Source organism: Anoplolepis gracilipes, chromosome 17, assembly GCF_047496725.1.
Source record: "Anoplolepis gracilipes chromosome 17, ASM4749672v1, whole genome shotgun sequence".
Classification (NCBI taxonomy): domain Eukaryota; kingdom Metazoa; phylum Arthropoda; class Insecta; order Hymenoptera; family Formicidae; genus Anoplolepis; species Anoplolepis gracilipes.
Window position 1 is genome coordinate 1,057,144 of NC_132986.1, and position 13,749 is coordinate 1,070,892.

Consider the following 13,749-nt stretch of genomic DNA (forward strand, 5'->3'; position numbering starts at 1 on the left):
ACGACGAAGTGCAAATCGCTTCGCGACTCGTAATTATTAAATCCCCCTCGTTAAATTTTAATCCTGGTTGCAGGCGTTCATTTTCAGCGAATCGAATTCATACGTGACGAAAATCGCAAAATTATTCCCTCTCATAAATCATGACGAGTGATTGCCGATATAAATGTGTAATGTCGTATTTCGAAATATATTCAGTTCATTAAATCTGATTAATGAAATGCAACTAGATTATACTATATATAGCGAATATAGGTTGCATCAAAAAATAGTTTTTTATCTCGACACTTGTATTTTTTCTCCCTTATATATATATATATATATATATATGTATATGTATTTGACAATAATACTATCTTATATTATTCTTATAATATCTGAATTATTCATAAATCTATTAATTTGTATAATCAAAAAATAAGACATTTATAATATAATCTGCATCATTATTTTGAAAATATATGTAAAAGTATAAAAATTGTTCATCAAATTATTAATTAAAATGCGTAATTTATTTTTGCGTATCTCAAATGGGACAATTTTTCAGAGTAAACATCTAAAAACATACAAAAGGTATAAACTGCAATACATTAAACGCTGCAGACTTTCCTAATAAAAACGAAAAAAAATGTACACTTTCCAGCTTAAGTTTAAAAATGTGATTAAAAATTATACAATTTCATGTAATTTTTGTGGCAAAGATACTCTCTTTCTTTCTTTTCTACTCTATAAGATTTTTCTCATTTCTTATTAACAATAAGAACCAACACAGAAAACTACAAAGAATATTGCACATGTCTCGCAGAATTGATATACTTATGTATGTTCGCAGATGTTGGCCCTTCTGTTTCATCCCATTGTTGATGAGCCGAGATAAAAGCGTGCGCACGTTGTGCCCGCGCTGCGGCCACGATTACGACGTTCGTGTAGATAAGATGGTCTGCTCGCCTAAATGTGCGTCTAGCCGCGAGGGACAGAGTGAGTCTGCAATTTCACGGACACGTCTTTGGACGGAGTGCAGCGGCTCGCGAATGCAGCCAAGATATTGGGATCGCCAGGTGAACGATCGTTGGGCTAATTACGTCGGCAGATAGCATTATTCGGCGCGTGTTCTACTTTGTTAATTAATCTATAATATTAATTTCGGAATAATAATACTGACGAAAATCTATAATACATTTTAGAAGAAAGAATATGAAATTAATTTATTAAAAAAATATGTTCAATGGCATTTTCTGACTATAGTTGAGAATATTAGTTATGAATAATAGAATATTATGAATATAATATTTATAAGCCATCTGCTAGAAAAAACTAATTATGTTCTGTTTTTAAATTATAGAAAAAAATTATTACACATTATAGCATCAAACATTGCTTTAAAGTTCATCAATTTTTAACACTTTTTCTCACAAATTAATGTTAAAAAAAAAAAAATTAAATTGTCACGTTTTACATGCTTCTCTCTGTATAATCTCGCGTTACGGACCATTAGATGTCAAAGAATAAAATCGATATCTATCTATCGGTTAAAAAGTCGATACATCAGAGATAGCTTAACATCAACGCCTTTTCTTGTATGACAAAGACACGTTCCACGAGTGACGAAACCGCAAGGGCTCTCAGGGTCTCGGAGAAACGTCCTCAGAGAGGAAGCGAAGGAGGCGGATCTCGTTGCTGCCGGTCGCAATCGAAGCTATCGCACGAATACACCTTTTGTGCGAACCAGGTCACGGTGAGTCGTCGTTATCGCGATATTCTATATGTATACAGGATAGGCAATCGTCATCGCCCTGAAAATACTTTCAGGGCTTTTCGACGAGGTCGACGTCGATTTTTCGCGACGGAAATTTGATACAACGACATTTCTGGAATTTCGACGATAAATATCTCAAAGTTGTATCTCTCGTTGGAATTTCGCGTTAAAGACGCGCGTTTTAATTGATTTGAAAATCTAGAAGGTTATAAATATTTTATTTTCAATCATAAAACTTTACGGAAAATTTATTGAGAAAAAAATCGAAGGTTACAATTTACATCAAAAATTTTATCCTAAAACTGTTTATAAGGCACAAACAGAATATTAATAGTATAGTCTCATTTTATTCGAGTAATGTCTAATATAATATATATTCTCTTTCTCTCTCTCTCTCTCTCTCTCTCTCTCTCTCTCTCTCTCTCTTTTGTAAAATAAATATATTTATAATAATAATAATTATTTTCCAAAATTCATATAAAATTCCAGATTAATTTCGTAGCAATTTCCGCTATTTCAAATTTTCAAACTAAGCGAGAAGCTTCATTAAATTATTTTTTAAATTATTATTTTTCTATCATGCTGTTACAAAATCACGAAAAAAAAGATTGTGTCTTGAAAATGCTTGCAATTTTTGTCTCGCGCAGAGTCGCTGTTCGCCATATGACGAGTACAGCAGCAACGATACGTAAACAAGAAACGAGATCGTCGATTCAACTTGAACGAAAGCTCAAGAACGAAGCGAATCTGAAAGATAATAGGATGATGTTCGATTTTTATACGAAGCCTGCTACCGGGAGTGCGGCTAAAAGGAACGGTCGAACGCACAAACACATTTGTACATCGCTTGTAAAACACGAGCTGTTACCTTGTTATTCCGTGCAAATTTAGTTTTGCAGGGAATTCTGTGGAAGAGTAAGATAGGTAGAAATTCTCCACCATGGAACTTGAATAGAAATTCGTGGCAGAAATAGGTTCACGTCGAAAGAGACGCGATTTGCGCGTTTCTGACTAACAATTTTGTGAGACATTTTACTAGAGACGGAATAATTGTATTATCTCTTTATTAATCTCCGATAACGAAATTTTTCTCGAATGTATACGCGTTTTTTTCTCTTTCTCTCTCTCTCTCTCTCTCTCTCTCTCTCTCTCTCTCTCTCTCTCTCTCTCTCATTTTTGTATAACGTTGTCTGTTAGAAAAATATTTTTTATTTGAGAAACGTTTACGCAGTTATTGATTTGTTTGTCGTATACTGGATTTTAGAAAAACTTTCACATACGTGTGATTTTATGTAATATGTATTAAATGATATAATAAACGTTTCTGCAAACGATTAAAGCCTTCGTTGCTGAATGAAATAATAGTTTAACAATTATTTTTATATTAAATATCTCAAATTCTATGTTTTTCCCCACTTTTTTCCGAAAAACTTGCACAGTTTTATTTTCATTCATGTGAATATCGAGAGAATTTACATATAATAAGCGCGTGATACATTTTACAGAAAGAATATAAATATTATGCAATATTCCATTCATAACAAGAATGCTATTCATTGTGAAAATTGCAAGAAACATTCTTGAGAATTACACGAACTAGTTTCGGATAAATGAGAGAGTGCACTATAACGGAAGATTTAATAGGCGTACTCCAATTTATCGACGCGTTTAAGGCATAAAATAAACGGATCGTCAGGATGTATGAATAGCTCTTACTTCATTCTGCTTCTTTTTCCCTCAGACAAAGACGACATTCGTTTCATTTCCTTATTACCTCATTATCTTGGGTCGGCCGACTTATTTGCAAAGTGCATCCGGATAATAATTTCCCGGAACTCTTTGCTAGGCTAACTCAAAGTGAAACAAGAAAAATTCGCGCGTAAAATAAATAATCGCGCAAATTTCAGATCCCGCTAAACGCGATATATCTCTATTTATACACGCTTATAATTGTAAAAAAATTTAACACAATTTAATTTGTTACATTTAATCGAATAGATTGCAAATTTCTCCCAGCTATAGTTTTTTGTACGCACTATGCACAATGTCATATACAATATTCGTCGTCTGAATCGAGCCACACTCGACTACGTAATACGTTTCGAATTATTCAGTGGATAAAAAGAGCAAAAAGAATACCACGAGGAACGTATGCAAATTCGCGAGAAAAAGGGCTGCTAGAAATACAATGGCGAACGACGCAGTCTCCAATTCTGATTGTTTCTAAACAAACGCTCAGATTCGCGCTTATCTAAACAATTAGTATGCATTATTAAAGCCGTATTACGTTTTTTCTAATAAATATATATTATACATGTAGCAAATGATAACCACGCGACTAACAGACGTTTGCTTTATTAGACGTAGGTATACGCGTATATAATTAATCATTTGTTTTGTACAATAAAAATAAAAAGAAAAAAAAAAAATAGAGATGGGTCGTAATGATTTTCAAAGTTTGTGATTAAAAATTAACGTTGTGCTCGATCGAGTGATTAACTCGGATAATCATCTCGCTATCGCACAATTTACAGATAATTATATTACTTTCACAGAGACGTTAATTAAATAAGAGCGCAAAGCGTAGAATTCACGAAAATCTTTCGAATCGCGGAGCTCGTTCTATTATTGTCCGAGCAAGTTAACGGCGTTGTAATTAGCGACTCGGTTACATCGGGCACGTACGGAAAACGCGCGACTCAGCGTTCCGAGTTCTCTGTTCCGAGGGTAAAAGATGGGTCACTCCCGTCGGGACTACCTCGCCTTTTATTGTCGCCGATAGCACATCCGCGAGCGCGCTGATTGGCCGGCCGGAGGAAGAAGAACGAAGGATGCTCTCCTCGCGCGGAAGGAAAGTTTTCCCTGAGCGGAGAGGAACGTGGCCGGAGCCAGCCAGCGCGACGTAGCACGTAACGGGCATAAAACGATGAAAGTAATCTCGGCTCTGATCTCGTAGAAGTAGACGGTCACCAGAATCGATCGATATACGCTGTTGGAGCGCGCCTGTAAAGACGGTTTCTGCTCCATTCGCGACGCTCCTAATAAAGTTTACTTCTTTTATTGTTCCCCGCGTCATTGCAGCTTATCCTCCTCACGGCGAAACTTATGGCCTTCGAATACAATAAATATTATGAAATCAGAAGAAAACGTTTATTAGCTAAGAAAAAAATTTCCTAAATATCCCAAACAATGATAGAAATATAAAAAAATTATATAATAAATTGTAATGAAAAATAAAGATAATTTTATTTAATTGGCAAGGAAAGCAATTAATAATTAAAAATTACTTCGAATATCTGAAAAATATTATTTCTCTACACATTTTAAGGTCGGCGATTGTAAATACCGAGCCGCAAAATATACGAAATATACGCGAATATGAACCTTCTCTCTCTCAAACCTCAATCTACCATGGGAGCGTATAATACCACGAGCACAAAGAGAAAGAGAGCGTTGAGTGAGTTGCACGATACCGGTCGCAAAGATACGCTCGTAGATCACGGAGGGATGAAGAACACAATGCAAGATCGTCAGTTAAACTGGGCCATGAAAGCGGTACCCGAGCGTTATAAGAAAAGCCATATAATTAGCATTGCAAACGTTCTTCATTCCCGCTCTCTTCCTCTCGGAATTCGCTTAACGCCATTCTATCTCTATTCCGGTTTCAAAAAATACCTGTCCAATCATTTATGCACCATTCTGCGTTTTAATGAGCAAATTAATTAGTTTGCATAAAACTTTATTGCTTGCCTTTATTAATTTTATTTTTGCTCTTATTAAAAAAAAAGCAGTCTAATTATTTGAATTGTGCCTGCTGTATTTTAATATTTTATAATGTATTATAATATTTGTATGTACAACATATTGCATATATCTCTCTTTTTTCTTTTTATAATTTTATTTATTTATTAATTAAAATTCTATTGAAATAAAATGCAATTTCATCAAATTGAACGAATCATCAAGTTTCTCTATTCGCATCTCTCAAGTTTAATTCGTGAATATTTATTGTCAGTTGTTTATAACTAAAAAAAATAATTATTAATTCAATATTTTTCATAAGAATTTTCATCTTGCAAATTTCGATAAAAAATCTATCCTTGATGTATATTATTCATATTGTATCATTCTAAATATCTTTATTGCGGTCTACTTTCTCGTTGGCTTCGCTCAAATTGACGGAATCATTGACGGTGCTAACAGTGTCTTCTTTTTCATCCAGCAGTATCGCATGCTTGACTGACCACACAACAAGGAGCCTCTTCTTTCACCTCTTCTTTCTATTCCTTCTTCCGCCGGGAAATCTTGTACTGTTAAGCTGCCGGCCATCTTGTAATCAGTGCACCACCGTCGTCGACCTACGCGATATATCGATATCCTTCTTCTCGATTTTACAGTCGGGTTTTATACCCGTCCTTCGCGACGGTTTCGCATATTTCCGGGAGTCCTTTTTTTTTTTCTCCAAGACGTCGACACCTCGATCTTTCTTTGACGTCATTTCAAAGAATCGAAATACGAGCACTTTGGGGAATTGAAAAAAGTTTGATGGAAACTTGTGCATTTTTTGGACTTTCGAAAGTACAGAATGTTTTTCAAAGATTAAAGATTTGCATTTTCCTTCAACGGTGTACAGAATGTTTCGTACAATTACCAACTTGTGAAACATGTAGCCTGCTTAACCAGCTTTTGAAATTTACTTTTTGACAAATATGCAATTCTTTAATTTTAATTAAAGAAAATATTAAATTAGACCTTTAATTAGAATTAATAAACGTATTTAATAAACGTATTTAAAATAGCATAGCAAAAAGTATACTTTTGTTGTTGCAATTTATTTAAGATGTACATTCGCACAGAAATATTTTTCTGACTTTGTTATTCATAATTTCTATTAAATTATTTTTACTATTCTACTTGAGATGTCATCGTTATCTAAATATGTAAAAATAATAATTATTTATTACTACATTATTACATATTATGTTTACACATAATTCCTAAATTAATTGAAGAAAAGGGGAAACCGTTTATTGAACAGAAATTACGGAAAATGTCTTGGGTACAACGGAAGATTGAATTTCAGGCGACGAAATATGGGAGCAGTAAAGAGAATCATGAACCTGCTCGGCTTATAAACGATCGTCCCCCCGGTGACGAACGATCGGGCACCCTTTAATATACCAACCATCCGTTCGCTCCGTCCCGTTCCGCGTAGCTTCGCGATGGCAGCCACTTTCAAACTTGGTCTCCATTTGGTGTTACTGCTTTATAAATGGGGCGCGGATTAATTAGCACGTGAATCTACCGGGTCGGGTCGGGTTAAGTCGGGTCGCCAAGCAGTCGAACTTTAAATCTTAGGAGAAGAATTCAAACTAGGAAAGAATTACGATTCTTTTTAATTTACAGACATATTATGTTACGGGATACAAGCAAATTTTTATTAACTATTTCAAGCTAATTTCTCAGCTGCTCATCTTTATCAAAATGTTTCCTTATCATATTTATTGTAAAAGAAATTATAAATTTATTATATAATTGATTTAGCAGTGTCGAGTATGTAATATATATTTATGTCACGAAGCAGTTAAGCAATTAAAACAGCTCTGTCAGTTTTCGCAATAAACTTTCACGGGCTTTCATCAACGACATGTAGCGACAACAAGTAAGTCACGTATATGCGCGTGTAGTTACTCTTGATTTCGATCTCATCAAATGTGTGTGTGTGTGTGTGTGTGTGTGTGTGTGTGTGTGTGTGTGTACGTGTTAATTACGATTCACGATAGCGAATTAAATCGCGCACTCACTTTGCGCACAGTATCGGAAACTGCGAACGACGTCGAGTCGCGTCGAAATTCAGGGTTCAAAGCAGCATTTGCGCGCGTCTAATTAAGCCGCGTTTCAGAGCGCTAGATACATTGAGCGCGATTCGCAGATTAACGTCAGAGATCGTGCCGAAAGGAGGTGGGGTCTAATTCGGTTCTAAGTGGGTGCATATAATCCGCTTGACGCGCGTAATTGAGCTTAGATTAGGTGCACGTGGATTATGAATAGGCCGCCGGCAATCGGGTTGCGATAATTAGCGCTTTAGCGGGAGAGACGCGCATTGAGAAAACGAGCCGATAATTTGCAAATCCATGGCATATCAAGTGAGCGAACGATGAGATGAGATGCGATGCGACGCGGTAGATGCGCACGCGAATATGAGATGACGTTAATTTATGAGAAACTGAAAATGTGATTATTAACAGAATTATTCATCATGTATAAGTTTGCACTTATCGCTTTGACAAAAAAAAAAAAAAAAAATAAATAAATAAATAAATTATCACACATACAATGGCAAAAATAATAAGTAAATATTTTCTGTTAATAATCTAACGTGTTTTCGAAAATGTAGATAAATTAATCGAATATCTAAAGTAGATTTCTTAAAATATAATCCCCACATATAGATGTCCGGAGTAATCCTGTATAAACTGTAAACAGCGTTTAGGAATAGCACATTATATCTTGTCAGCGCGCGGGAAGAGATAAGAAGAGAGCCCTCTTTTCCTCCACATCCTCTCCTTTCCCTCTCTAATGATTTCAACTCTGGTTTAATTAGGCGCGGAACAGAAACCCGGGTATACAGTTTGAGCGACGCCCTAGCGACACTGCTTCCCTTTCGTAGTCTACACGGCACTTCGATCGTTTGTCGAGCGCTCGTTAATTAATCGCCCGTCGCGTTCGTGAACAAACGAAGCGAGAGCGGACCGAACCGAGCTGGGGTGCACGAGCGAAAGGCTAAACGAGACTACTAAGTTATTCCATTGAAGTCGACCGCTCTTTCCCGGTTCTCCTCTCTGTTCTTTCAGAGATATTACCTACGCAGGATACTCGCGGTCCGTGAAGTCGCGGTTGTTTCGAAGACTATTGTCAACTGTGCATTGACGTATCGATGCGCGACTTTAGCGAAGCATTGCTTTTCTATCTCATTTTAAATTTTCATGATAATTTTAAAATGACTGATTAATGACAAAATTAATTTCTTTTCTAAACGAAAATATCGCGGCATTTATAATTTTCGAATAATTAGAAAATTAAGATTAATTAAAGATTAAAAGAAGATTAATTTAAGAGCGAAAATAAAAAACTGCAGTGTTAAACTGAAATTCAAGCAAGAAAATACACGATAAAGTTACATTTTTCAATTTAGCTCAAGTGAAATTTATTTTAATAAAATTTTAATTATATTATAAATGTTACAATATAGAAAATTGCAGTAAATGAAAATTATATTTCACCTTTTTCGCTACGAGAAAGTCAACAGTAAATTATTTTATTTAGCACAGAGAATAATATTGCGAAAACCAATGTTTTGCTTATTAATTCTTAATGATTCCATGTCACAGTTAATTAATATCAATTTAACATTATAATTTCAGCAATAATTAATATTATTAAATTTTAACATCAATCTACGCGAAAATGATTAGTATTATAGCGTCCATTATTCATTGGATTTGGATGGTGCGCGTATTTTTCGATAATGCATATCTAACTATCTGCTTTGAAAATTGAAAAGCCATAGTTTCACGATACATGAATGCGCATCTCTCGACGCGATAGCTTTGTCTTGTGCCGGCGTAATCTTTTCAAGGATGTTACAGTATGAAAGAGAATGAGAGACCGCCCCGAGTGTTTTACCATACTCAGCCATTTTCCGCGGTGTCGTCGAGCAGCGCGGATATTGCTCCGCCGATCATTGCGTTATATAAAGGATGGGAAAATGGTCTGTGCTCTCTTTTGCATTGTCGCCATACCTGTCGTCACCACGTGCGCGGAGATGAGCTTTGCGATACGAAGAACCGCGGGCTAATTCGCATTCTCTCGCAATAACATATTTTTCACTGAGAGACTGTACTGTCACTAACAGCCTCGATGGCGATGTAACACACGCTTTTTCAAGGAATAACAGCATCCATCGATCCTTTCACGAGGGGATATTATTCAAAAACAAGTAAATGTTTGAGTAAAAATATTTTTAAATAGATAATAAAAAATCTCGTGTTTTCTCTCTCCCTCCCTCTCTCTCTCTCTCTCTCTCTCTCTCTCTCTCTCTCTCTCTCTCTCTCTAACAAATTATTTATTATAAATTAAAATTATTCTCTTGACATTTGAGATGTAAAATTACTAATTTCTAGAACAACTCGGAGGATTAGTTGGAAAATTAATTTTGTTTTGTTAATGTCACTAATTATTTTAAAACTAAACTGTTAAATTACTGCTAAAAAGTAAATTAATACAGTTTCGAATAAATGAGAAAATTTGTTTTACGTATTATATAGAATCGATTTTTCTAATAAATTTTGTATTTATCGTCTTTATTTTTTTTTTTGTTTCAACAAGCGTAAGAGTTAAAAAACAAAAATCGCCACACGCTATGGCGGTTATAACTCGCGTGCTTAATCGTCGGAGATTACCAAAAGTTTGTTTGAAATTGCGTGTGTTACTATTATATCGACGAAAAGAATCGATGTAACACGCACCATGATATATGTACCCACACTTTACTCGAGATAAAGTTGTCTCGAGTTTGGCTTACCAAACACGCGAAATCCGTTTTCCGATGGCAACTTTCTATACCGATAACCGATAGTCTAAATCTTTTTATGTATAGGATTTAGCAAAATTTTAATTTACAAGGATCAAAAATATCACGCAAGTTGGAATTGATACTAAACAAAACTTTGTTCCTCATATTTAACATTTTTAATTTAAATACATACTTACTTTTTACTCTCTCAAATATTTTCTTGTTCTTTTCTTTCTAATTATTTTCCCGTAAATTATCAAATACTAATAATATTCTTGCAATTTTCTGATTACAATTATAGCTTCTTTCGAAAAGTAGACGAATCTATAAACCAGTAAAGTTTTCTTAAGAAACAAAATATAGGTTTTTTTTTAAATATATATAATTTTTAAATTTTTAAATCACACATACGTTTCACAACCAAACACACACATGTATATGTATATATATATATATATATATATATATATATATATATATATAAATTATCAAACTGTTGTATTTATAATTTTTTATTATTTTAGTATTTATATTTGTCCTCTGTATTTATTAAGTACCGTAATGTTCAACCTTTCGCTGCGAAAACGCATTTTCTACGCAATCTGCGAGACCTTCATACCTTGCGAAACAAACCCTTCGGAGAAACATTTTCTATTCATTTAGGAATTGATACGTGTAACAGCCTTGATTTCGTCACCCCCGGCGAATATGTAGGACGACTAATATTTCAGAGTATTGGGAATTGTATCGTACTTTATTAGAAATTGTTGTTCACAACCGATACCGGAAAACTCCGCTTTTCGATATTGATTCCCAAGTTTTTTTACCCTGACGTTTTCTCTCCTTTTCTTCCTTCTAATCGTACACTTTTTCTCGCATGATTTTTGGACACTCATTCTCTTTAGATGAATAAAGATGTAACGAACATTGTGAAAAAAATAAAAGTTAAAATCCTCCGATAGAGTTCGTTGCGCGTGCTGAATTAGAACAGGGTTTAGAAAGTGCAAAAAAAGCACGAACGAGGTATGATAAAGTTCGATGTATAAAATATGTCAGCCGCATTGGCGGAATGCACAAGTTTTGGTGTAGCTAAAGTTTTCTTTACGAGAAAATCATGTCAAGAAAACTTTTACTTGTGTCTATTTTTAAGAGTGTTATGTAGGTAGGTAATCAAGTACATTATAATCTGAATATAATATATATAATACATTGATTTGAAGAACAGTTTTTGGAAACAATTCCTCAAAATACTGTATTTTTTGATACAACAAATGTTTGTATGATAATAATTTTGATTAAATTTTGTATGATTCATAAGAAAATAATTTATATCTTTGATTTTTTTTCTAAGATATTATAAAATGCTAGATTAATATAAAATATTTTCAGAAAAAATTTTAAATATTTTTGAAAAATATCTCTCGAAAGTAAACCGTGTTGAATTTTTTGTGTATGTATGAGAAAAAGTTTAATATTAATATCACTTTGATATAAGCCAGAATTTGCATACTTCTCTTCTTGGGAAATGGAAGAAAATGCTTGTAGCGTTAAGACATATTTGCGCAAAAATTTTAAGATTATAAATTCCTCTCGTGAAATGAAAGCGCTCGCCACTGAAATTTTCCATCTCGCGCCTCGCGAATTATTTCGTATGCGCGGTTCATTTGTCGAAGAAATTTCCGTTTCTAGGAATAACCGTCGCGACAGGAATAACCGCGGGTATGAATCGCGAATTGCTCGCTCTTCGGTATGCAACACCATGCGCCATACCAAGTACAAGCAATCGTAATTGCGCCAATTAGAAACATCGTCGTTCTCGGAAGTCGCAGGACGCGTCCGGGAATATATAAATTGCGCGAAAACGTGACTTTTTGCGAACGAATTCCCGCGAGCGCAAAGTTAAAACGCGGCGAAAGAGATATATTAAGAGTACCACGGGGATAACGCGGTTCATTCTTCGCAAAGTTAATTAAGTCGCGCTTCCTGGGAATAGAGAAGGAGAGAGTGTCCAGAAACATGCGAAGCTTCGTTCCGCGGCTTAAAGTTTTTAATTAGACCCTTGCTTCTCCTGCAGAAAGGTCCCTGTAGATCGCAACGAGAGGGAGAACGCGTGATTCTTCCTGGGATAATAAGGTAGGCAGCTTAGCCTGATAATTTCCCATTCATTCAAGCAACCAATTACTAGATGCCCAGGAAATATATTACATTCGCATAGACACATATATGTATGTACAGTAAATTGCGTAATATTATTAGTAACACAATATTATCTCGCTATCGACTAAAGACGTATTAATTCTCTATACGTAATAGTTGAAATATGAACGTACCTATTATACCAACGTTGCATCTTGCATGAGAAAAATAACTGGCGAATGGTAGAATTACGTACCTGAAAAAAAAAAAAAAAGTACACAAAATAAATTAATGATCGTGAAAATATGAGTATAGAATTTTACGAAAGGTGTCATGTAGTATAAATCGCGCACTCGATACGATAATAAATAATAGAACTATGTCAATGATTTCGCTTCTCAGCGAAAATAAAGGATTAAAACGCCCGCCCGATACGGCGATATCGCGCGTTTATATCGGTGCTTAACGCTCCAGGAAACAGCGACAAAGCTGAAAAGTCGTCGTCGTTGAATTTCCACGATTCGCGGCCAATTAAAACAGCTTTTTATCGACTCGGCAGAGGATAACCGATGAAGCGAGAGAGATTTCGCTCTGACAATGGAGATGCTGTATGCAAGTCTGCTTTTTTCGATGAATCAGTTATTTACCATTTAGTTCGCTGAATATCAGCCTATCAATTATTGAACAGAACATAATAGTAGTTAATACAGCGAAAAAAACAATACACAGTGCGCTGAATGCTTGAATAAACTGTTTTTTGATTAAAAATTATTGTGGAAGAGAAGGAGAGAAAATTGATTTTTTAAATAATTAAAGATATTGGAATACTAACAGTGTCTGAGTTGTATAAAAATTTTCAAGAATCCTAAATTAAAATATTTAAGAATGAAAAGAATTGAAAGAATTTTTGCAAGATATCTCGGTTCGTTTCTTCCTCTCTAATATTGAAAAGGAAATCTGAGATTCTACTGAACAGCTCCATCACGGTCCGAAGCCAGATTAGGCTGCTGTAGCAGCACGTTTGCTCCTCGAGCATTGTTCGTCGAGATTCTTGGGACGGTGGCGATGGTTAGAAAGGGCGTATCGCTCTCATGAAGCGGACGGAGAAGACGAAGAGGCAGAGTCACGAAAACGGAGGGCACGAGAAGGCGGAGGAGAGTCAGTAACACGGCTCGTGCTGAAACTTTAATGGCGAAGTTGTCCGCGACTGTCTCCGTGATAAGTTCATAATGCGGCAGCTCTCCGACGCGACTGCCATTGATAACCGGCGTGGCGTAAACTTCGC

At 35.2% G+C, this 13,749-nt stretch overlaps 3 protein-coding genes across 7 annotated transcripts in view; 1 reads left to right on the forward strand and 2 right to left on the reverse strand.

Annotated features, from left to right (window-relative positions):
* Nucleotides 1–13,749, reverse strand: part of Twin (CCR4-NOT transcription complex subunit 6-like twin) — a 272,484-nt gene that overhangs the window by 145,095 nt on the left and 113,640 nt on the right. The window lies entirely within an intron of this gene.
* Nucleotides 1–13,749, reverse strand: part of LOC140675391 (CCR4-NOT transcription complex subunit 6-like) — a 431,843-nt gene that overhangs the window by 74,773 nt on the left and 343,321 nt on the right. For 2 of the 4 annotated variants that reach the window (XM_072909827.1, XM_072909830.1), the window contains one exon: nucleotides 12,659–12,720. The exons of the other annotated variants lie outside the window; for them this stretch is intronic. In XM_072909827.1, the coding sequence (XP_072765928.1) occupies nucleotides 12,659–12,720 (62 nt within the window). The remainder of the gene's footprint in view (nucleotides 1–12,658; nucleotides 12,721–13,749) is intronic. 4 annotated transcript variants of the gene reach the window in all.
* LOC140675389 (uncharacterized) overlaps nucleotides 1–13,749 on the forward strand; it is a 48,105-nt gene that overhangs the window by 3,428 nt on the left and 30,928 nt on the right. The window contains exons 4-6 of one of the 2 annotated variants that reach the window (XM_072909823.1): nucleotides 830–1,055; nucleotides 1,586–1,732; nucleotides 2,401–2,824. In XM_072909823.1, coding sequence (XP_072765924.1) covers nucleotides 830–1,055; nucleotides 1,586–1,732; nucleotides 2,401–2,445 — 418 coding nt within the window. In that variant the 3' untranslated portion in view covers nucleotides 2,446–2,824. Of the gene's footprint in view, nucleotides 1–829; nucleotides 1,056–1,585; nucleotides 1,733–2,400; nucleotides 2,825–13,749 lie in introns of those variants that run through there. The other variant, XM_072909822.1, reaches the window with a different exon arrangement.